The sequence below is a fragment of the Pelodiscus sinensis genome, chromosome 2 (genome assembly GCF_052426305.1).
Source record: "Pelodiscus sinensis isolate ZL-2025 chromosome 2, ASM5242630v1, whole genome shotgun sequence".
Taxonomy (NCBI): Eukaryota; Metazoa; Chordata; order Testudines; family Trionychidae; genus Pelodiscus; species Pelodiscus sinensis.
Window position 1 is genome coordinate 182,411,621 of NC_143053.1, and position 23,597 is coordinate 182,435,217.

The following is a 23,597-nucleotide window of genomic DNA, read 5'->3' on the forward strand; positions in this document are numbered from 1 at the left end:
CTCCAAATTAAGAAATAAGCTATGCAGTTTGCATACCTCCAATTGCGTAGCTTCTTTTGGGCTGAAGGTGCAGTGTAGACATACCCTTCAGGTACATATGCACCTCTTTCTTTTGACAACAATCATGCAGGGACTTGGATCCAGGTCTCATCATATTGCAGTCAAACTTCCAACCTATTCCTCCACCATGCAATACAGTTACACTTAACACAGTCAATGCAGCTGGAGTGCATGCTGATAATTCCTAGTGGCTACTGCCAGCTCCAATAGGGCAGAGTTAAGGTTATATGGCCCTTTATCTTACCTCTCTATTTCCTTGTTTTCAGAAATTCTTGCTGAACGAAATGTCCTGGAAGGACACAAGCTAACACCAGGCAATGTTAACTTAGCATTAGCAAAGTTGGGGGATTGGGTTTTTGGGTTTGTTTTTTTTCCTATTTCATTGTATTTTGTTTTACAGACTTCAGTACAGGAATGAGTTAGTGGGGCAGATTTGGTTAAATTTTGGTTTACTTCTCTCCCAAAGCTATGAACGAGGAGATTTCGAGAAGGCTGCTGAGCTGTACAAGAGAGCCATGGAAATAAAAGAAGCAGAGACTTTGTTTATAGGAGGAAAAGCAGCTTCCCGCCCCTCATCAAGTGGAGACACTTTCAGTTTAAGAAGTGCATTATCTCCAAATGTCTTCCTAGACCATGGGCAAAGGTGATGCAAACTAATACAAAAAAAGTTAGTGAAAAATATCTTAATCATCAAGTACGGAATTACTTTTGTATAATGCACAGGAATTTAGTGAAAGACCTATTAGTTACTTGTTCAGACTGTAGCTTTAATGCAGTATTTTTTTTTTCTGTATACCTCTTCTTAGTACAGGACCTGTAAGCTGCAGCCTATAATCAATAAAAGATCTACTAGTTATTCCATGTATCCACATTGTGATGATGTTTGTGGAATTTATAGTTATTGTACTCCTCATCTTTCCAGGAGCACTTTCTTATTCAGGGACATAATAGTTTTGAGACCCATATATTGTGTTTCCACCAAAAGAAGTCAGTTACTTCCAAATGACACCTGTCTTTGTTTTTACTTTAAGGCAGGGGTTCTCAAACTTTGATACTGCGAACCCCCTCTAAGTTGCTCGCAACCCCCCAGGGGTTTGGGACCTACAGTTTGAGAAACAATGTTTTAAGGAAACAGGGTTCTTAGACATACTTTGAGTTTTTAGATCATGGCTATTGACTGAGGGCTTAATGGCTACGTCTAGAGTACAAGCCTCTTTCAAAAGAGAGCATCTAGACTACAAGAAGATTTTTCGAAAAAGTGAGCCACTTTTTCCGAAGAGTCTAGATCCTCTCTTTCGAAAAAGCTGTTTGCATTCAATAGCACCTTTTTTTTTAAAGAGTACTTTCAAAAAAAGGTGTTGTTCCTCATAAAATGAGGTTTACCGTGATAGAAAAAACTGCCGCGTTCTTTTTATTCACTTTCGAAAGAACGCGGTTACAGTCTAGATGCAGGTGAAGTTTTTTTGAAAAAAAAAAAAAAAAAAAAAAACAACCACCCTGTAGTCTAGACCCACCCTAGGTTTTCAGTTTGTGCATGACAAGCCAGGGTATAAATCTACAACCCAACAGCCTGCTGCACACTAATCATTGAGACACTGACACGCACAAAAATGTATGTAATGTGCTTTGATTTAAACTCTATTTTGAAGGATTGAATTGTACTATAGAACTTTGCATGTAAGATGCGAGACAGAGAGGAAGATTGTTGTGGCCACTAGACCTGGAAGATTGGCTTAAGGTAAATAATGTAGCTGGAGCAATGGTACCTTTAGACGAGCTTGGCACCATTTCAACAGCAGGAGGTCAGCAGAGAGGGGGGTGGCGTCCCTTACACCTTGTGAATCGAGGAATACTGGAGGCACCCTCAGTGTTCAATTTAGCAGATAATTACTAGACCCTCTAAATCAAATGCCAGAAGGTTGATCTCCATTGTGGTAAGTATAGTAGTGGCCTTAGTTTGCAGCATGCTAATGGACTATATGTTTACACTTCAGCTCATCATGCAGGAACTGATATTCTAGACAAGCCCTAAGTGATCTTTTTATCATCTTTGGCTAAAGCTTTTTAATTGGTGTTCATTATATCCATTTATTTTTAGTAGGAATATACTTTTTCAATGAGTAACCAGAGAGAAGAATATTATGGAGTTAGAGGACTGGTGCACATCTCTGGTTTTAGTAGAGAAAAATATTAAACCGCAGTATACAATTATGCTTGTATTAACCAGGAGAAATAATTGAATAATATCAATGAATAGCTCTAACTTGATTTTTATTACATTTACATTGTAGCGATTCTTCCAGTTAGCTACAATGATTGTCTGTTTACAAACAGAATTGAATAAATTCACTTATTTAAAAATGATATACTCCTTTTCAGCCTTCAGTGGACTGATGAACAACTTCGTTCATGAACTAATCCATTTATTCAACTAGTCTTAAAGTACAGAGGCTGTTTTTCTCAAAGGGATACTGTTGTTTCCCTTTTTTCTTTTACAGTAAGCAATTAAGTCTACCTCCCTCCCCTCAGCACTTTTTCTGAATAGAAAAATATTTAAGAATGAAACTTGGGAAAGATTAGTTTTATACTGCTGCAATGAAATGTACAAAAGTGAAATTAACATTAAGCACCACAACTTAATTGAAGAAGAAACTATACACAAGCGATGAAGTTCTTACAGCATAGTAAAAGCTTTTTTTATTTAAACAAAAATTGAAATTTAGAAGTTTACAAACAGCTGTTTGATTTCTTTGTAATGGTATCCAAAGCAAGTGTAATATAGCTCTCTTGATTCTTTTGTAGAAAACATGTCCCACCATGTCTTGTTTGTACGTGAAATTGAAGTATTTTGTATATTTGGTATAAGTCAAATTCTATGTAACTTAATAAACACAGTAGAACTCTGCATCAAAACTGCTAGTGTATTCCATTGTATCCACAGAGACCTAATAATGAGACCTTGCTATAGATTTGTACTAAGATTCACTGTTAAAAATGTAACAGTTGATAGCATATTGTAGTTTAACAAATAAATGAGCAAAGTTACACTTCAATGCAGTACACTTTTGCTGTGTGTTCGATGATTTGCAAAAAATCTGAAACTTCCACTAGATTTCTCAGCCAGAGAAATACCATGGTTCTTTTTATAATTCTAAATTCCAATATGCTTTAATTGTAAAGGTGAAAACATCTGCCCCATTCCTTTTTTGTTTTGTTTTTTAAACTAGTTAGACTCTACCACCTCATTTTATAATTTGGGATGAGCAAGTGTAAGTTATTTACTAACTATAGTCAGAAGTCAAGAACTATTTTGCATACACTAACGTCTCTCCACTAATTTTAAATATGTATTACTATTTTTGTAAAACTATGCATAGAATACCATTGTAAATAGTTGTCTTTTTATAAAACTGGCTGCCATGTAAAGTAGTAGCCAAATAATTCTAAATGGATTTTAGATGTATAACCCATCAATTCCTACAAAGTCAAGAACTTTAGTGTGGAATGGATATATAATGGGGCGACTTATAGCGGGGACACCATGTATGCACAAATACTTGTTAAGAAAGAAGAGGGATGAGACACAAATTGACAAATCACTCAACCCTTTTAAGATTTTTCTAGTGAAATTTATGGTCTATGAAAAGATTTAAACATTCAATTTACCCACAAAACAGGTACAGCCATCTACAAACTTGCTTATAACAACCACCAATCTGGTATACATTTGAAGAGGCAACATATGTTGAAGACTCCATTATCAATCCTCTGAACCATTCTATTCAGACAAGGCTACTCTGTTTAACTTTTCCCACATTGCCAAGATATCATCCAAATCATGTGTGTGCCATGTTTACCTTTATCAGTTTGTCTATTCTCTTTCTCCCTAGATTTGGACCCTAGCATGATTAGAAATGAAAACTTACAGTAGTACAACTTTGTTTTTAAAGCAGTGTATAAGCGAACAGCAGAAAAGAGTTATGAGATGCCATCTCCAAGTTTGTATAGTTCTGTTTTACCACAAGTTCAAGTTTTAAGACTGGAATTTTACATGACTTCATTTCTTGTGATATTTCTAGATCCAGTTCTTGTGCAAGAGCACAAATGTTAAATATCCTTTTTGCCTACATGTTCTTCATCTTGGCCATGAGTTCTTCTAGGCTTTCCTCAGACTCTGATACTGTTACCTCGGCTACCGCATTCTCTTCCTATTGGCAAAAGGAGAAAAATATTTAGTTTCTTTACTCTGACAGAATATAAAGAGTTCAAAATACAGAGTTTTTGTAAGATCAGGCCCAAACATTACAATATAAACTATTCCATAGTCATTTACAGTTTTATATGTCTGACCCAAAATCTGTTTGTAAACTCCATTCTGATTAGGATTTAAGAATTAGTTTTTGATACATAAACATGGAAGTTAAATTTGCCAATGATTGAGCTTATGTTTTATTGTAATTAGACCACATCTTTCTTTTAAAAGATAAACATATTTTGTAAGAACAGTTTTGACTGCCTAAACAATTGGGGAAATTCCTCACTGTGTTTAAACCTAATCACCCACAGAGAAATTCATTAATTCCTGTTGCTCTTAGAACTAGCTTGAAGCTACTAAATTCATAGTTTAAAATAATGTTGTTCAGGCTCCAGCAATAATAATATGTGTAAGATATACTCAGATTGAATGTGCAGATATGCATTTGTTTTACTAGAATTGTTACAGATAGGGTTTTACTATAGACAAATGATAATAAGTTTATCACTTTCATGTATCAACAATGTTTAGTGCATTCCAAAGGATAAAGTAGAAAACTGCATTATAGTGTTTTCCTCTAATTACACATAATATAGATCCTTCTACTACTGTCATTAAATACATTTTTAAAAAGGATGACTTAACCTTACCATGTTTGGTATGGTATATGCTACTGTAATTCCCTGTGGAAGATCAGGAAGTGGACCAGAAGCAGCCTTCAGCTCCTCTTCTGAAACCTCCGATACCAGCTCAATACCTCAATATCAACAAGTCAAAATGTCAATTATTTAGATTTAAAAAAACCCTGTAAATCGGAGGATCAAAGTTATCATTGCCATTATATGAAAACAGCAACCAAAGCTTATTAAAATTTAAAAAATGTACTTTAATAGTACATCCAGTAAGGGATCTTTTAAGTAGAGCCATGCAAATTTGCGAATATCCATTTGAGTCACAGGTATCCATATCTGCAGCTGTGAATGCAGATATCAGCGGCTAATTTTTGCAGATACAAAATTAGTATCTAAAGCCCTGCAAAAGGTATTCGCATATGCAGTTGTGGATGCAGATGTCTGTGGCTCATTTTTGCAGATACAGATTTTGTATCTGTGCAGGACTCTATTTTTAAGTTATCTTCTCTACAATGTATTTTAAGTGGCTCCAGTAATAGGATTTTCATCTCTCCCATGGGTACTCTTTCATAGACTAAGTCATTCATTGTAAGGACTATTTTTTCCTTATAGTAAGCTTATATTTTCTTTTTTATTAGAAATATAATATTTAAAAAGTAAACATGTCAAAGAATGAATATACTCTTGAAAAGTGTGGTGACAATTTTAGCCCAGCAATTCTCTCAGCTGCTAATGCCCTTACAAGGGGGAAGGGATAGCTCAGTGGTTTGAGCATTGTCCTGCTAAACCCAGAGTTGTGAGTTCAATCCTTGTAGAGGCCATTTAGAGATTTGGGGCAAAAATTTGTCAGGGATGGTACTTGGTCCTGCTGTGAAGGCAGGGGACTGGACTCAATGACCTTTCAAGGTCCCTTCCAGTTCTAGGAGATAGGCAATCTCCATTATTTAAATTTCCTTACAAGAGGGGTGGGGGCGTGTGTAACATGATTATAATGAATACTCACTGACAAGATATGTAAAGGGACTTGCAGCTAAACTTAAGTTTGGGTCTTAAGTTCCATATAAAAGATCCTATTAAAATCTATCCTATGAAATGAATAGATATTTTCACAAGATTAAAGAAATAAAGTGAAATGTTATTTAAATATATACAGTTGAGATTAATTTTTTACCTGCTCAATATATGAGAACCAAAACATGAAACTGTAATTTATAGTGTTTAATAAAGATTAATTAAATTCCCTGAGTTTATTGACAATGTCCCTTCAAGTCCGAGATGATTGCTTACCCCAGTCATTATCTTCATGCACTATTTCTTCTTCCTGTTCAACTACTATTTGTTTTGGTTGCACAGCCCTTTTTTCCTGAAGAGAAAAAGGGGGAAAACCCACACACAAACATGAATTTGTGGTTACTTTTGTTGTAAGACTGGGGAGAGTTAAGTCAATCTAAATATTTGTGAATTTATTTATGGTCTTTTAGAAAACATTTAAGGGTGACCTGCAAAGGATTAAAAGGCGATTATCTTTATCCATTATAAAGGAGAGCAATCTGAAAATATTTCTTCTCCCAATTAATCATCAATGACTAATGCAAAATTTGGGAAAAAAGACGACTTTGAATATTCAACACTCACTTAGAGTGAACCCACAATATACATCATCTTTAAACTTTCAACAAATCTTAGCACAAAATCAGGGGAGACCGAAGGTTACATTCCTGACTATTTTAATATAAAAAATAAGTACATCAAAAAGCAAGCCATAATTTCTTTAAAAAATCTATTATGTCATCTTTACACACTCTTAAGCACATACATAAGAGGTTGTGGGATTAGGGACTAAGCAACAAATATTTTAGAAGGTTTTTTTTGCAAAATGATCAGTTCCATAAGTCACTGTGCTTACCTTTTCCTTTAAGATGACCTACAAATACTTCTAAAATATTTTAAATAATCTAACTTCAAAGTTTGTGCAGCCATCAGGAAATAACCTGTCAATGCGGCTTCAAATTATGAATGATCTGCTTTATTTACCACAGATATTCCATGGGTAATAACCAAGATGGATTTTTTACCTTGTATTCTTCCTGCTGTTTCCTGCAATTTTTGTCATTGCACTGTGGGTTTGGTTTCATGGCCATGGTTGGGAAGAAATCCTGCATTGCATTGTAACCAAGATAGTAACTGACAGTACCAAAATTTAATAAAAACCTGAAAAAACAGAATGAGCACTAAATTGAAATGAAAGTATTTTCTTGTTCACAGATTCAGAGCGAGTTGCCTAAATGTTTTTTCCAGATATTATTTAAAAAAAATATTTGTGTACCCCTCAGGCACGATACTATATTGTTAGTCTAAATTACTGGTGTTTCTTTTAAAATTAGATATACACAGTTCAGAAACTATGAATTAAATTCTCACTTGGTGTAAATCAGTATATCTTTATCAAATAATGGAGCTATCTTGAATTATACCATATGAGAATTTGACCCTATGTTTGTAGAGGTATAAATAGCACAGAGAGATGATGGATGAAATTTGAGAATTGCTTGCAAACTAGGAAAAGGTAATTTTTATGTTTTTGAAACATAGTGCAGTCTTCCCCGTCCTGCTATTTGTATCCAATTCCATTCACTCACGGTGGAATTGTCAAAAGCAATTAATGCTGGCTTAACTCACCTCCCAAAGACATCTTTAGTGGGAGAAAAATTAAGACAGGGTGACCTCTTGGAAATCCCACACTAAAAACAGTAAATTTCGTGTATTTATTACTAGATGACCAAATTCTGCCTTTAATATATGTTCTGTGAATTTAAGTAAAGTCAACAGAACACCTCTGTAGCAGAAGGAAAAACTGAAGCTTCTGTTTACTGCACAAGAGCTGGACAGTTTTAAATACTTCATCTGCAGTGAACAGCATCTGGACAATTATGCCCAGAGTTTGTCTACAATAGGATTTTAGCTCCCTAACTCAAGACTTAAAAATAAGCAAAGAAAAATATACATTTATGCACAGAACTGTTCAAAATTTCCAATGGACATAGTTCTTTGAAGAGATGGAGTTTGTGCTATTGTAGAAAACTTTACTACACTGTAAAAATATTTATAGAAGTTTTGCATCACTGAATAGACACTATGCAGGACTAACTCTCTGCACATGCTTTGTGCAAAGAAAACCAAGAAAACTATCCTGCTGCTTTGACATTGTCATGGTTTCATAATTCAAGATGAATACAAAAATAAATATAGCAAAAGAGCATTTGAAACAATGTGCAGAAAATGGTAACTGCAAAGTAGTCCAGTGATATCAGTGATATGTCTAAGCTAGGGGTAGGGGAGCCAAAAACAAACCTGTGGCAGCAAGTCTCAGAACCTGAGTCAACAAACTAAGGCAGTGGTCCCCAACGTGGTGCTCGCAGGGGCATTTATGTGCACCCGCATAGTGACCAGGGCCGGCCAGAGCCATTCTTGCGCCCCGGATCCCGGGTACCTGGCACATGCGCGGCCCCCACCCCAGGCACGCGGCACATGTGCGGCCCTGCCCCTGGGCGCCCGGCAGCCCCAAAAGGTTGGGAACCACTGACCTAAGGAGATAAAAATAGCGGTGTCAACATTTCTACTTAGGCTGGAGCTTAGACTCAGAGACACATCCCACCCTCTTCTCCAGGTTTCAGAGAATGGGGCTCCAGCCTAAGTGGGAACATCTACATTGCTATTTTTAGTTCCACAGTGTGAGAGTCAGTAGACCCATGCTCTGATACTTGCTGCCACAGGATTTTGTTTTGCAGTGTAGCTGTACTCTCATATCACATATCTTGGTATCATCTCTTTTAAGCAAATGCCTTTGTACAAGAGTATGTGTGAAAGAGGCAGATCTGTCCTGAAGATGTGCAGCTTTTAAAATTATAAGAAGCCTGCAGGATTCTTTAAATCACAGTATTTTAAGTAAGTTCAACTTACTTTAGAACATTTTGTACAAGAATCCCTGCAACTACTCCCATAGTGGTAGGAAGGCTGGCTGCACAAACGCCCTCTCGTTTTAATGTTTTTTCATCAATATTAGCAGCAACTACAAGTGGAGGAGCACACTGGGAAGAGGAAAAAGAAATCTCATTAAAAATGAATAAAAACCCATAAACTGCACAAAGGCAATAACTGGAGTTACTCTGAACTAAAACAAGCTGTGACTATATCGCCATGAAATGCCAGCTACTTTCGCACCATACGTTCTGTTTTTAAAAGCGCAAACTAGAAATCCAGTGGATCCCAGTTTAGTAAGATGAGGGCCTAAAACAAAAGTCCATGTAGCACAGGCCTGCTTTGAGGCCTGATGCCTAGCTAACAATTAACAAAACATGGCTAATATAAAGCAAAGCTAAGCTGTGAGCAAGAAGTAGAATTTGCCATGAACAGGGCCGAGAGTATAAAACACTAATTGGTAATTGGCCCAGGTGTAGAACAGTATTTGGTACTGGTCATAAGTTGAAAGCACATTCCAAAAGGATGGTAACACCAGATCGTTAAACACAACCTTGGTACCCACAAATACCGACCCAGGTTCAGGAAAGGGTCTAAACTGACAGCACAATGGATAGAGATGTTCTAATCAAACCATAACGTGTAGGGTGATGGGTAATATCTAAGTAGAGTCAGAGGGTGGTAACCTGATAATGTCAGGAGTGATGTGTAACTTGTTTGTACCTGTTTATAAAGTGGTATTGGGGGGGCAGCGGGACCTCCCACTGATTGAGCTGAGTCCGTTGTCAGGGGTACATGTGTGTAGTGGTTTGGTAGAGTCTACTGACAACTATTACTGTACTTCACTTAACAATAAACCTGGCCAGACACCTTCAATCCTTATCCAATTTGTGGTCTTTGGGGGCTCTCTCGGGGTCTGCTGTGTTGACTAATTGCACAAGTCAACATGGAACACATCACTGAGCACACATGCAGGCAGCCTTCTAGTTATCATCAACAGATCGGGAGACCTGTCAGGACACCACGACAGTAAATCCTGACCTCCTACATCAGTGACACTACTACACCCAGATTTCAGAAAAAGGAGCCCATAGCAAAGGATTGCATACCGCAAAACAAGCAGATTCACCAGGTATGATGAGCTGTATATGTCCTGAGACTGCATTTTCACTCACTCCAGATTCCATCCAGGTTTGTCCAAGCTCATTGCAGGCCTTAAAACCACAAACATTCACCAGGATTACAATTAATTAACACTGAAGAAGTCTGTCGCAAAACCTTATTAGAAATCATGTATCATATACTGGTGAATCTGTGACTTTTCTCTCTTAAAGCCAGAAAATAAAAGAAATGTCAGATTAGAAGAGGTATTACTGTAAACTATTGCTATGCCTTCTTTTAGTAACTCTGACAACAATGAAAATCAAAGGCCAAATATGGATACTGGACCCTGAACAGCAGATCTTTGCACCTGTCTGGAGCACTACAAAAATAAATGGGGCTCTGGATACATGCAAGGGTACAGTTCACATGGATGTAGTTTCCATATCAGGGACCAAACGTTTAATATGGCTTATTACAATTTTCTATTCAATTTCTTTACCATTTTCTGTCTCTAATTGTCATTTATTTTACAGATGGATCTATTATATTTATAGTTATATGCATCATATATACATACATATGTGGATCAAGCTAACAGGTGGATGGCAACAAAATTCTGTTTTGGAAAATACACTGCATTTATTACAACTGCAAAGGAAAACAGCACAGTAAAAACTGTAAACTGCTTTACTAATATACCTCAAAATACAATTATTCTTATACAATTTCCATAGGATAGTTATACAAAGACAGTCAGTGAATGTACACAGTTTACAAGATGACTTATTACAAGTAACTATTAACCTACTATCACATGTAACTTGTTTTACATGTCTGCTTTCTACTCTCCAAGAACTGAATAAAAGCTCATTTCCTCCTCACATTTCCTTAGTTTCATATATATCCAGAGACTCCTTCAAGTTTTGTCTTCTTTATGGTGCACATAACTTCCATAAATAACTGAAGTATATATTAGCAAACCCACAAGAGTATGCACAGACCTTACATGCTGTACTTACAGTATTAATTGCCATTCGAGCTTCAAAGTTGTCCACACAGCTCAGTACAAGATCAACAGGTTTTCCTTCTTCTAACCCACCGTAACTGAAGTAAATACCACAGTTTACGTGAGGATGGGGTACAAAATGCATTAATACATTGTAGTCAAGACATTTAATTCTTTCCATTACATAAAACAATGGCAAATAAATTCCTACTAGAAGGTTTACCTGGCGTTGCTCAAGTCATAGAGGGCTCATCTAGACTATATTCCTCTCTCGAAAGAGGAATGCAAATGAAGCAGACTGAAAATTGAAATGAAGCACGGATTTACAAATCTCACGCTTCATTTGCATAATCACATCAAAGCGTTTTCGAAAAAGGGTTTTTCAAGGGAAAAAAACCCTGCAGTCTAGACAGTGGTTTTTCGGGGGGAGAAAAATTTAAAAAAAAACAAAAAACCACCACACCACACATCCTTTTTTGAAAGTACCCATACACCTCATTTTTTCAGGAGTATAGATTCTTTTGAAAAAGGGTTTGTTTGTTTTTCCCGAAAGAACCCCGTCTAGACTGCGGGTTTCTCTCAAAAAAACCTTTTTCGAAAAAGTGCTCAGACGCGATTATGCAAATGAAGCACAAGATTTGTAAAGCCGCACTTCATTTGCATTTTCGATCTGCTTCATTTGTATTCCTCTTTCAAGAGAGGAATGCAGTCTACACAAGCCCTAACTAAATTCATTTTTGTTTTTCTTCATTTAAATCATTGCTCTGAGGTAGGCCTGGGGAGGAAGGGTTCATTATGCAAGCTGCCCCGGGGAAGAGAGGACTACCCCAACCTTCTCTCACCACAGAGCGTGGAGCCAGGTGAGAAGCACCACTTCAAGGCCACTGCATCTCTTTGCTTTCCTAGCATCTGCAGGTATGGCTCTCCACAGCTCCCATATGCATGTCCCTCAACCAGGGCAGGTTCAGGTTTGTCTGCCACCTACACTCCCCAACCAGATAGAGGAATAAAGCAAACTGCACTTTCCCCTCTCCCTGATGATGGGGAAGAGCGAGAAATATTAATGTACGAATGGGGAAGGGGGGGGTGGAGAACTGTAGCCCCTACCCTCCCTAAAGGGCACCTGAGCGGTTAGAGCAGTGGTTTCCAATGTGGTGCCTGCCAGGGCATTTATAGGCACCTGCCAAGTGATCAGGGCCAGCCCTGCCCTGGACGGCCCCGCCCCCAGGGAACGTGGGCAGCCCGGGCACATGGCACATGAGCGGCCCCGCCACCTGGGAACGTGGGCAGCCTGGGCACATGGCACATGAGCGGCCCCACCCCTGGATGCGCGGCGTGTGCATGGCCCCGCCCCCGGGCGCCTGGCAGCCCCAAAAGGTTGGGGACTGCTGAGTTAGAGGTTTAGGGCTGAGGCAATCCCAGACCTGGAGGCTGAGGGATATCCCCAGCCTGCCCCTTTCACCTGCCTGGTGATTGTCTCTCTTTTGTATGCTTTTATGCATCCCCATAAGCATATGGGGGTTTCAGTCCCCTTCCCCCTGCACAGCCAAACCCTGACCTTGCATTAAGTTATAACAGGAAGCTGCATATCAAATTTGGTGGTCCTAGCTCCTACCGTTTAGGAGTTCTTGAACAAATGGACAGACACACTCACTTGCTCATAGACAAAGGAAAAAAAAAAAGCTTCCTCAAATATATAGATGATCTAACAAAATAGTCTGGAACAGTGGTGGACAACCTGAGGCCCACACGGCAGTTTCCACTGGCCAGGAATGGCAAACTTCAGCCAATGGGAGATGTGGACAGTTGTACATTCAGACGAAAGGGAAGCAACCTGTCTAGTAGCCCACTACCAGCTTACCATGATGAGCCGCATGCACAAACAGTCTCAAAACACTCAATAAAACCCTGTTCATCCAAAATGTTCAGGGACATCCAGTAAAAAGGCAGTCCTTAGAAATGGGGTCATCTGAGGAGTCGCAACAGATTCAGGTAAGAGTATAATTACCTGAATCTGAGTATAATTTGCACCTCTTTCTTCAAATATTTGAAGAAGTGTAATATAAATTATTTCCCTTAATGCTCTCTCTCTGCATAACGTGATATATTAACTACATTGTGTTATTTCCAGTGTGAGGCAAGCTACTCAAATGCAGGGATTGTGCAATTGGACGTCTTTAAAAAAACACTAATATAAACATAGAACAAATTAAATTTAAAGTGAGACAACAGTAAATGCCATTTACCAAGCTCCACTTGAATTAACAGGACTAGAAAATAAAAAAGTGTCTTATATTTTACATAAAATATGATTTTACATAAAATATGTTTGTTTTCCAGTTGGAGGCCTACTGTTTAAAACAATCATGACACCAATAGAGAATTTGAGACTTTGCTTACTAACAAACCTCAAAAGAAGTTGTGTGCTTCTCTCAAAACATTTTACCTTATTCGATCCATGAAATGTTGAAAGTTATCCACTGTTGTGATATTGTAGTTATGTACTTCAAACTGAACATCAGGGTTAATATTCCTTGCAGAGAAAATAAAATCAATCAACAGTGATAATGAACAGAGCAGCAACCCCAAAAGAGCTCTCTCCTATCCAGCTCATAAGCATTGCTGGACTTTTTCTAAACACACAACAGCCTAGAAAAATTTAGCTAGTTAGCTACACTAGCAAATCCTCCTAAACATAGAGACAGCCTCTACTGGCAAAAACATGCTTTTGCCAGTATACCTTATGCCAGTTCTCTAAATGAAAAGCTTCACTGGCAAAAATCACTTTTTGCTGGTACAACTGCATCTGCACCAAGGCTTTTCCCGTGTAAAAAAATCATTATCAAAAGAAGTCCTACATGTACCCTACATTATACCAGCAAAAATTCTAGTGCCGGTCAGTCTTTGGACTCCATACGAACATGCTACTTCTGTGTGGTTTATTTAGAGTGAAATATCTGAGTCTGAATTAGCAACCCATGTTAAACATATTTGATATTCACTATATACCTCAAAGTATGCTCCGCTGCCTGCACTTTACTTAGTCCAGCCTGATGAGGTTGGAAGAAGAGCCTGTTCATGTTCGCCAACTCCACCTTGTCATAATCAAACAGCAGCAACTACAATGAAGATTATAATAATATGTATGAATTTTCTATGTATCTTTGTTGACAAACACCATATTGGTATTATAAACAGCAAATTGTGATAGGCTCTGATCCCATGAATATATATGAGTCAGTTCAGTAATGCTTTGCATGACAGTAGTCTCTGTGATGTGTATGGACTGTAAGACTGGTCTCTAAAATGCTGGTCACTAAGACCTGAAAACACCAAACAGTTCAGATCAAGTCATCAGAATGATGGTTAACAGGACACATATCTCTATCTAAAAGATGCAGAACGTTAAGCAGACTAGCCATTTCAATAGACACTCACTTTAATGTCTCTTTTGACATTCATGTATGTGATTATTTCAAGGTAATTTCTGACTGTATTTTTGAGTTGCAACTCTATTGCATAGATTATAATTATTTATTTTGAATGATTAGCTAATACAGAGGTACAGCTGATATGTCAATCCTTATCAGGTCAGTAAGCCAAAGAGTAAAGTCTCCTGTCTTAGACAGTAGCTGCTTCAGAAGAAATCATAGAAACATAGGACTGAAAGGGACCTTGAGAGGTCATCTAGTCTAATTCCCTGCACTTGTGGCAGGACTAAGTATTATGTATGCCACAGCCTGGCATTAAGGAGTATTAAGCAAGGCAGTTGTCCGGAAACCATCATCACGGGGCATCCCATGACGCTAAGTTGCTCAGACTTCTGCTTCAGCCCCAGGAGGCGAGGATCTGGGCCCCAGGCTTCAGCCGTGTGGGGCAGGGCTTAGACATTCTGCCCTGGACCCCAGAAAGTCTAACCCTGGTCCTGCATGGTGGACCTCCTGAAATCTGTTTGCAGTCCTGCAAGAGGCTTCAGATCTTTGGTTGAGAACCACTGATTTAGACCATCTCTGACATGTGTTTGCCTATCTTGCTCTTAAAAATCTCCAATGACAGACATTCCACAACATTCCTAGGTAATTTATTCCAGGGCTTAACCACCCTGACTGGAAGTTTTTCCTAATGTCCCACCTAACTGTCTTTGCTGTAATTTAAGGCAAAGGAGAACAATTTCATCTCTTCTCCAGACTCAAGCACAGCTGTTTTCCAATATTCCGTCATTAGGTCATGTTTTCTAGACCTTAGTTAAGAAAAGAGCAACAAAAATGATCAGTCTCTAATTTATCTACATCTTTCTTGAAATGTGGCACTCAAAATTGGACTACATATTCCAGGTAAGGCCTAATAAGTGCAGAGTAGAGTGAAAAAATACTTATGTCATGTTTACAGCTCTCCTGTTGATACATCCCAGAATGATGGATGTTTGTTTGGCAACAGTGTTACATTGTTGACTCATATGTAACGTATGATCCAATGTGACCCCAGATCCCGTACTCCTTCTTAGGCAGACATTTCCCATTTTGATCCCGTAGGACCCCACTCAATATGACTTCCCAGCTCAACTGTGAACTATGGATAACTGCTCTCTTGGAACGGTTTCTCAACTAGTTGTGCACCCACCTTACAGTAGATCTAGCTAGGTTTATTTCCCTAGTTTGTTTATGAGATCATTCAAGAAAGTATCAAAAGCCTTACTAAAGTCAAGATAAATCACATCTACGCTTCTCTCCATCCATAACACTTGTTAGCATAGCAAAGAAAGTGACTAGGCTGGATACAACTTGTTCTTCACAATTTCATGCTGTTACTTATCACCTTATTATCACCTGCAATCTGATTGTTAAATTATTTGTTTGATTATTTTTCTGCGTACTCAAGTTGAGCTGAATGGTCTGTGATTTCCTGGGTTGTCCTTCTTTCCCTTTTTACAGATGGGTACTATATTTGCCCTGTTCCAGTCCTCTGGAATCTCCCCCATCTTCCATGACTTTTTTTGAAGAAAATCACTAAGGCTACTTACGGGTATTTTTTTTCATGGGCCATGACTTGGACTACAGTCCTTTGATTAAATCTTCGATGATCTGGGGAAGGGGTGGTCCAGGATCCTGATGCTGAGTGGGAGGAGTGGAAAAAGATGGCTGACAGGCTCCCTACTTGGTTCTGCATGGCTCTCTGGAAGCAGCAACATGTGCCTTGGCTCCTAGGCAGAAGCATGGCTGTAGGGCTCTGCATGCTGCCCCCTGCTTCAAGCATCAGCTCCACAGCTTCCATTAGCTGGAAACTGCAGCCAACAGGAGCTGAGGAGGTGATGCCTGCAGATGGAGACAGTGTGCAGAGCCACCTGGCCACACCTCTGCCTAGGAATTGATGGACATGCTGCTACTTTTGGGGAGGCTCTCCAAGGAGCCCTCACCCCTTTCTGCATCTCAACCCATTGTGCCAAATCTGAGCTCTATCCTACACTAAAACTCTTGCTGCTGCTGAGTGTGCAGTGCGGGTTCAGTGGCCCAAGACTTCTGCAGTGGCCAGTGTGGCTAACCCAGAGGCTGCCTATGCTGCTGAGGCAGCCCCCAAGGCCATCTACACAGCCACTGCAGAAGTGACAGAGGTCCTGGCAAAATCACAGAATCTGTGACTTCCATGACCTCCGTGAGAGACTTGCACCCATAATAATCTCTAATGGTTTATATATCTCCTCAGTCAGTTCCCTAAGTATTCTATGATCTATTTAATCAGGCACAGGTGACTTGAAGACATCTAACTTGTCTAAATAATTTTTACTTGTTCTTTCCCTATTTTAGCCTCTGATCCTACCTCTTTGTCACTGGCATTCACTACATTAGATGTTCATTCACAATAACCATTTTGGTGAATACTGAAACAAAAAACTAATTTACCATTTTGACCATTTGCACATTTTCTGTTGTTTCTCCCCGTCCTCATTGAGTACCCTGTCTTTGGGCTTTCTCTTGCTTCGAATATATTTCTAGAATTTTTTTCTTGTTACCCTTTATGACTCTAGATATTTTATGTAAATTATGTAACCTACTTATTAGGATGAACTGTGCTAAAACCTGCTCATAAGGAAAATGTCTTAGTAACTTCAAATAGTTAGAGGTTAGTTTTCACCCTGAAGCATGAATGTTTAGATTCTTTCCTACACTTAAAAAACCTGTATTATATTAACTCTGGATATTCTCATTATCCATATAAATCTAATTTTACTGCTACTAAACTCTTGTCTTTTTGTATCTTGTGACAATGAGCTCTGTGTGTTGATTTTTCACACAATGCACATTTGTTTCCACTTATTGGTTTTAAATTCATTGCTCCCAATTTAATCAAATGTTCCCTTGTTCTTGTGTTATGAGAAATAGAGGCTCTCAATCTTCCTTCTCTACATTAGGAATCTTCACTCTTTATTTACAGCTTTTTTCCCTCCACTGCCAGCTATAATTGAACTAAAAGCAATACACAAGAACCCGGATCTTGAAAAGTATGGAGCACCCAGCTGAGAGTGCATTGGCACCATTCAGGACTTGGTACTAGGTAAGCCTAGTTTACTTGAACAGAGAACCAGGTACCTCAGAAGACTCATCACTTCCATTGTTTTCATCGGTATTAGTCTTTTGCTTGCTTAAACTGACTAACATTGGTGCAGACTGAAACAAGAAATTCATCTTGCCAGTACCTATTATATACAGGACTAGATCGTCTATTTAGTGGTACATGAAGAAAATGTATATTACCTTACCAATGCCACATCTTGTCAACATTTCAGCAGTTACACTGCCAACTCCACCAACACCTACTACTGCTACCGTAAAGGTACGGATTTTCTGTGTCAAGAAAAATAAATGCAGATTAGTATGTTACAAAGTAGCCTTCATGAAAGGAAACAATGACAGTTTTCTAAAACAAACATAATGATACCTCATAATCTTTCACAATTCCCATTCGCTTTAATGCCATCAGGCGGCTAGGAAAAAACAAAAACATAAATTAAACTATCCAACACAGTCAAGCAATGTTCTCTCAAATCATTGAGATGCAACTATCTGAGCAACAATAAAAAGTTAAAAGAGCAGAATGATAAAGAACAAAACACAGAGGAACTCAATATACAATTAACAGTTATATAGTCAGTGCTGCTGGAATTGTAGTATCAAGTTTTGATAACTCTAGGTTCTGCTGTGGAATTCTAGACAAGGGGCATATAAGAGGAGTGATTACCATCTATAATTTTATTTCTGAAATATTTAAATTTACACTACTTCTCAAAGGTATCTAAAAGAAAACTATTCAGAATATGAATATGCTCAGATTTACCATAGTGTTCTTCTAAGATAAAATTTACTTTAAAAATATTAAGAAAAAAATTAGAGATGTACTAGGGACTAGAAGACTAAAATTAAGGTCAAATGATAAATTATTTGGAAATAAACATAATAATGCTGATAAGAGAGTCAAAAGCAAAGAAAATGAGTTAATGGTTTGGAAACCAACACTAACATCAAATGTCATATTTCTTATGAGATACTATAATCTCATCCCTAAAATCTAATAGTAAGTATAGGTTGTACTTTCCTGGTCCAGCACCTGACCAGTCCCAAACCAGGGGAGATTAATGCCAGCCACTCTGCTGCCATCTGCTATGGAGCTCCAACTCTGGCAGCAACAGCAAAGGGGCCAGCATTGACTGAGCAGGGGCTGGGGCTGCACTTCTGGTCCCCAGCCATGGGGCTCTGCGGCACCACTACCTTTCCCCCCAAGTGTTCCCCTTTTCCATGCCCCCAACCTTAAAGGCTGCAAATGAGGCATTTGCAGTTTGGAAGCTCTGGGAGGATTGGGGAGGAGTTGCTAAGCATGGAGCCCTGGCATTTCCCTTTGAGTGCTCCAGCCTGGAAGCATCCATGGGGATGCCAGACCACAGCTGTTGCCAGGTGATATAAATCCAGACTATAGAGATCCAACCTGTAGTCTATAAAGAAGATTACATAATTAACAGCAACCTACCGGCGGGAAGTTATCAAAAACAATTTCAGACCCTTTATTTATATCGTTTTTCTTTTATTTCATTTGTTTTTTAATTCTATTTCTAAGGCCTTATTCATTCCAGAAAATTAAAGCACCAGGCACACTTCAGAATGAAAGTCACTATGTCACCATCACATTCTGTAAGCAGCAACTTGAAAAATAATCCTGCTAGCTTCAGAAGACTATGGCTTTAACTCTTCTGCATACTAAAACTATTGCCAGCGAAAGAATAAACTGAGCTGTTTTAAGTGTAATGAGCAGAGTGGCATGTACTAAGAGAGAATGGAAATCCAATTCTTTGTATAAGAACACTAAGGCCGCAATGCTGCAACCGTTTACATGCTTTACTTTATTAGTGTGAACAGTCCCATTGAAACAAATGAGACTGTTCAAGGTATTACTGTTTGCAGGCTCAGAAGGGAGGAAGAGGGAGAAGTGTGTGTGTGTGCGTGTGCACACACTTTCAATCTCTCTTTTTTTTTTTTTTTTGAGCATTAATGTGACTGCAGAAACTGCTTTTCCAATGCCAGGCCAACACCCTGGTAACTACTAACAACAAAAGCTTTCAGGGAGAATCTTATCACTTCAATACTGGACTATGAAAGATATCTGATGGGACAGGGCTATTTTCAGATTGAGGGGACAACCAAACTGGGGAGGATTAAGCATAATCCTGCTGCTGAAACATTTTAAATAGTGATTTGCATTAGTATGATTTTTATAGAGAACAACAGAGCTTTTTTTAAAAAGTACTGTATCTACTCTATTTTATCTTATTGCTGTATACAAGCAAAGTATTATGATTTTAAAAGTTCCCAACAGATTGTTCTTTTTAATCTATATATTACTAGCACATTTACCTAGCATAGTCTGGGTTCTTAGGGAGGGGCTGGAAGTGGGTTGGGTACAGGAATCAGGGTTGGAGGGGTGAGCAGCTCTGGGCAGGGAACTGTGTGAGAGAGATTAGGGGGTTGGGTGGGGAGTTAGGGGCATCTCCCCACCCCCAATTGAGATTCTTACCAGGGCTGCTTGCTCTTCCACTTCCTGTCCCTGTCAGGGAGCAAGAGCAAAGTGCACAACTCATCTGCCCTCCCCTATGCTCCCCAGCCAGAACAAGGAACGCAGCAAACTGTACTTTCTCCTCACTCCTTGACAAAGGAGAACATCCAGCAATGTTGAGCTCTCCACTCCCTGACCTCCTTACAGTGCTCCTGGGAGTGGGAGGCTCGGGGCTAGGAAGGTCCTCAGGAGCGGTGTCCCCAGCAAGCCCCTTTCATCTGACTGGTCACTTCTGTATGGTTTTATGAGAAGCAATCCCCATTCTAGGCACATCCCATTTTCCTGGCACAATTAAACCCTTCCCTTGCTTTAAGTTATGATAAGAGGAAGCTGTATACTTGGTAATTTGGTGGTCCTAGCTCTTACATTTAAGAGAAGTTCTTGAACAGACAGACAGAGAGACACTCTGAAATATATAGATAACTTAATCCCAGGCAAAAAGTTATAGGATAATTCTCGGAAGTGCTGAAATTCACAAGTTAATAGGCACTGCAGATCGTCAACACCTCTGAAAATCAAGCCCTAAATGACCCAATGTGTAAATCAAGAAAAATAAAACCCAGGCACCCCAACTCCAATTACTTCCCAAATACTGACTCTTACTTCATTATGAGTAACTTTGCCCTAACCAACTCACAGTAAAATACTTCATTCTCAAAGACAGAAAACACAAAACAGTTTTATAATTCACCACCAAGAGACAGGTAAGGGTGGCACAACACACCACTTCTCAGTGAATGAAACGGGGAAGAGGTCTTATTTTGCTTAATAAATCGCCTCTCCTATATATGTATAAGGGTCAGATCTTCCCCTTCTCACATACTATGGGAAGCCCTGCCCTCCTGTCTCTCCACATACTAGGGATGTTAGGAAGCGAGTAAATAACTAATCATGTAGTAGACAGAATTTCTATAAACCACACGATTAGTCAATAAGGGAGGAATCCTCTGGGACCTACCCCTGCTGCAGCTCTTCAGTTTAAATGCAGTAGTAGCCAGGCTGCCTGCTCGCCCAGCTCTTACTACATTTAAACTGCAGAGCAGCAGCAGGGGAGAAGGGTAGCTCCTGGACCCAGCACAAGACGGAACTGAGCAAGCCCAGCCGTCCCAGGTGAACAAGGGCTGCTCCACGGGATATGGTGCAGCCTCTGCCCGCAGCAAACCTAGGCCTGCTTCACGGCAGATTCCCATGCCTACCCCTTTGGAGATGGTGCTAACCCAGCACTGGCTCTTCCTGACACAGAGGCGGAGAGGGAGGGAGAGTGTGCTAGTAGGCTTCTCACCCACATCCCTACCACACATAAATCTAGGGTTGCCAGGTGTCCGGTATTTGAGCTTTCTGTTCGGAAAACAAATTGAGAAACTATCAATGTCCGGTATTTTCTAACTCAGATGTCATGTAGACTGTGATGCAATGTCGAGTGTGTCGGGTATTTTTGTTGAAACCACCTGGCAACCCCTCACCCTTGTGCAACACCCCCCATACGGCAGCCCTCTCCAGTCTCAGTAAGGCAGGTGCTCGCTCCCGTCTCCTTCACAACCCCCCCCCCCCGGGCCAGTCCAACCCCCTCGGGGCAGCGCCAGCCTTGGCCCCACTGGCCCCATAGGGCAGGGCCGCTTCCCCGCCCGCCCCGTGGCAGCTTCGCCCCTTTCGCCCCGCAGGGCGGAGCCCCCGCGCCGCCGTCACCTGTAGGGGTTGGAGTCGGTCACCTCCGGGCTCATGCTCTCGATACGGGCCCGCCCCGCGCCGCCGCCGCCGCGCTCCCGGGCCAGCGCCTCCTCCAGCTCCCGCACGCGGCGCTGCAGCTTCGCCACCAGACCGGCCGAATCCATGGCAGCGGCTCGCGCCCGGCCCGGCAGCGCAGCGACACGTCTCCGCGCGGGCGGCTTCCGGCCGGGAGCCACAGGCAGCGTCCTCCCCGCTGCAACCCAGCCCGCCAGCAGAGTTCCGGGCACGACGCGAGGCCGAGCGGCAGGGGGGAAGGGAGCGGACGCTGGGGAGGGCAAGTCGGCTGCCATCGGCGGTGTGCCCGAAGTATTAACATACAGTCACGATCATTAACCCATAGAAAATAAATGCTAGTGAGGCCCGAGCCCGAAATGTAGCACCTGCATTAATATCTATAATAACAATGTGTGGCAACACTGCCTTAGAGCAGGAGACATACACAAAGCAATATGTAGAATGACAGAAACCACAGACACGGTATTATAGGCACTATATACACTGCCCTGCACAGGAGGCACAAACAGTACATTTTACTTACCACCTCATCGGCCATACACAGTTGTTATAAACACTTCCCCGCCCTCTGTGGCATGCTTTTGATTCTGCATTACCAACCGTAGGCATTGAAAACGTCTTTAGTCGTGCCCCTACATATCAGGAATTTAGCTGAAAAATAATGCAATAGATGTTATTAAATAATACCTGTTGGGTGCTTTATATTTGTCTTCTGATGTTTGAGACACATTTTCAGCGCTTTCAGGCAATCATTACGGCTAGAAACTTCCATTTTTTTAAGTGAAGGCTGCAATTTCTTCACCATTTGACTGACTCTGGAAGTTAGAAGTAAAAGGAGGAAAAAACTCGAATATAAAAAGATTTATTATAAAATCGGGAGAATTGGAAAGAATGATATCACATGGTTATATTTTAAAACATCGGTCAGCAGGCTTGTAAGCTGATGTTTCAACGTGGTATCTGTTCAGCGTTGTGATAGATTTGTAGGTGAAACATCACACTCCGATTGCTGCAATACAGCTGTGAGTTACAAGTTACCTAGTGATAGAGATGTAGCCGTGTTAGTCTGGGGTAGCTGAAGCAAAATGCAGGACAATGAAGCACTTTAAAGATTAACAAGATGGTTTATTAGATGATGAGCTTTCGTGGGCCAGACCCAGGATCTGAGGAAGTGGGTCTGGCCCACGAAAGCTCATCATCTAATAAACCATCTTGTTTGTCTTTAAAGTGCTACATTGTCCTGCATTTTGCTTAAGTTACCTAGTGGTTGTCTGAGATACATGGGAACCCGGTTGTCATTCACATGCGCCACGCTATGATTGCTTACTAGTGAAATGCTCTGGCTAGAATCTTCCACACCTGAATTAAAACAAATGTAAAACCCCTCACAATTTCACATTTTATACCAAATCTTCACACACACGCATCCCCCACCAGCTCTGTAGCTGGAAGTGGGAAAACTTACTTTAGCTACGACACACACATAGGTGCCAGCACCTGTGACTAGTTGTCTGTCAGACGCACAAGTTGGCAATGATCGCTGGGACTGGGGGAGAAGCTAAGTTTGCTCTCACTGCATCTAAACCAACAGCCTGCCTGACCCCTTCGCCCCGCATCCCTTCACTTCAGGCAACTCAAGCCTTTCCCACGGGAGGAGGAGCCTCCAGGCCAGGGGACTGTTTGCGCCAATAGCGTACGCCGGGAGGGGGGGCGTTGCCTGGCG

At 40.3% G+C, this 23,597-nt stretch overlaps 2 protein-coding genes across 4 annotated transcripts in view; one reads left to right on the forward strand and one right to left on the reverse strand.

Annotated features, from left to right (window-relative positions):
- The window catches only part of NPHP3 (nephrocystin 3), a 51,058-nt gene extending 47,686 nt beyond the window's left edge, over window positions 1-3,372 (forward strand). The window contains exon 27 of the mRNA XM_014578611.4: window positions 527-3,372. Within this exon, the coding sequence (XP_014434097.3) occupies window positions 527-707 (181 nt within the window). The 3' untranslated portion in view covers window positions 708-3,372. The remainder of the gene's footprint in view (window positions 1-526) is intronic.
- UBA5 (ubiquitin like modifier activating enzyme 5) lies at window positions 1,539-23,497 on the reverse strand. Of its 3 annotated transcripts, none has more exons than XM_025189698.3 (13): window positions 23,340-23,497; window positions 22,398-22,525; window positions 17,969-18,014; window positions 17,790-17,874; window positions 14,045-14,154; window positions 13,482-13,568; window positions 11,049-11,133; window positions 10,035-10,139; window positions 8,908-9,035; window positions 7,023-7,158; window positions 6,235-6,310; window positions 4,966-5,072; window positions 1,539-4,268 (listed from the first exon to the last, which is right to left on the reverse strand). In XM_025189698.3, exons 5-13 carry the CDS (start codon window positions 14,113-14,115, stop codon window positions 4,185-4,187), a joined length of 879 nt encoding a protein of 292 aa, XP_025045483.1. In that variant the 5' UTR covers window positions 14,116-14,154; window positions 17,790-17,874; window positions 17,969-18,014; window positions 22,398-22,525; window positions 23,340-23,497; the 3' UTR covers window positions 1,539-4,184. The 3 variants fall into 3 exon arrangements, with proteins under 3 accessions (XP_025045483.1, XP_006133209.3, XP_075778022.1); XM_006133147.5 differs by having other exon boundaries at window positions 17,785-17,874; XM_075921907.2 differs by lacking the exons at window positions 22,398-22,525; window positions 23,340-23,497 and adding an exon at window positions 21,818-22,058 and having other exon boundaries at window positions 17,785-17,874.
- Window positions 23,498-23,597: the final 100 nt, after the last annotated feature.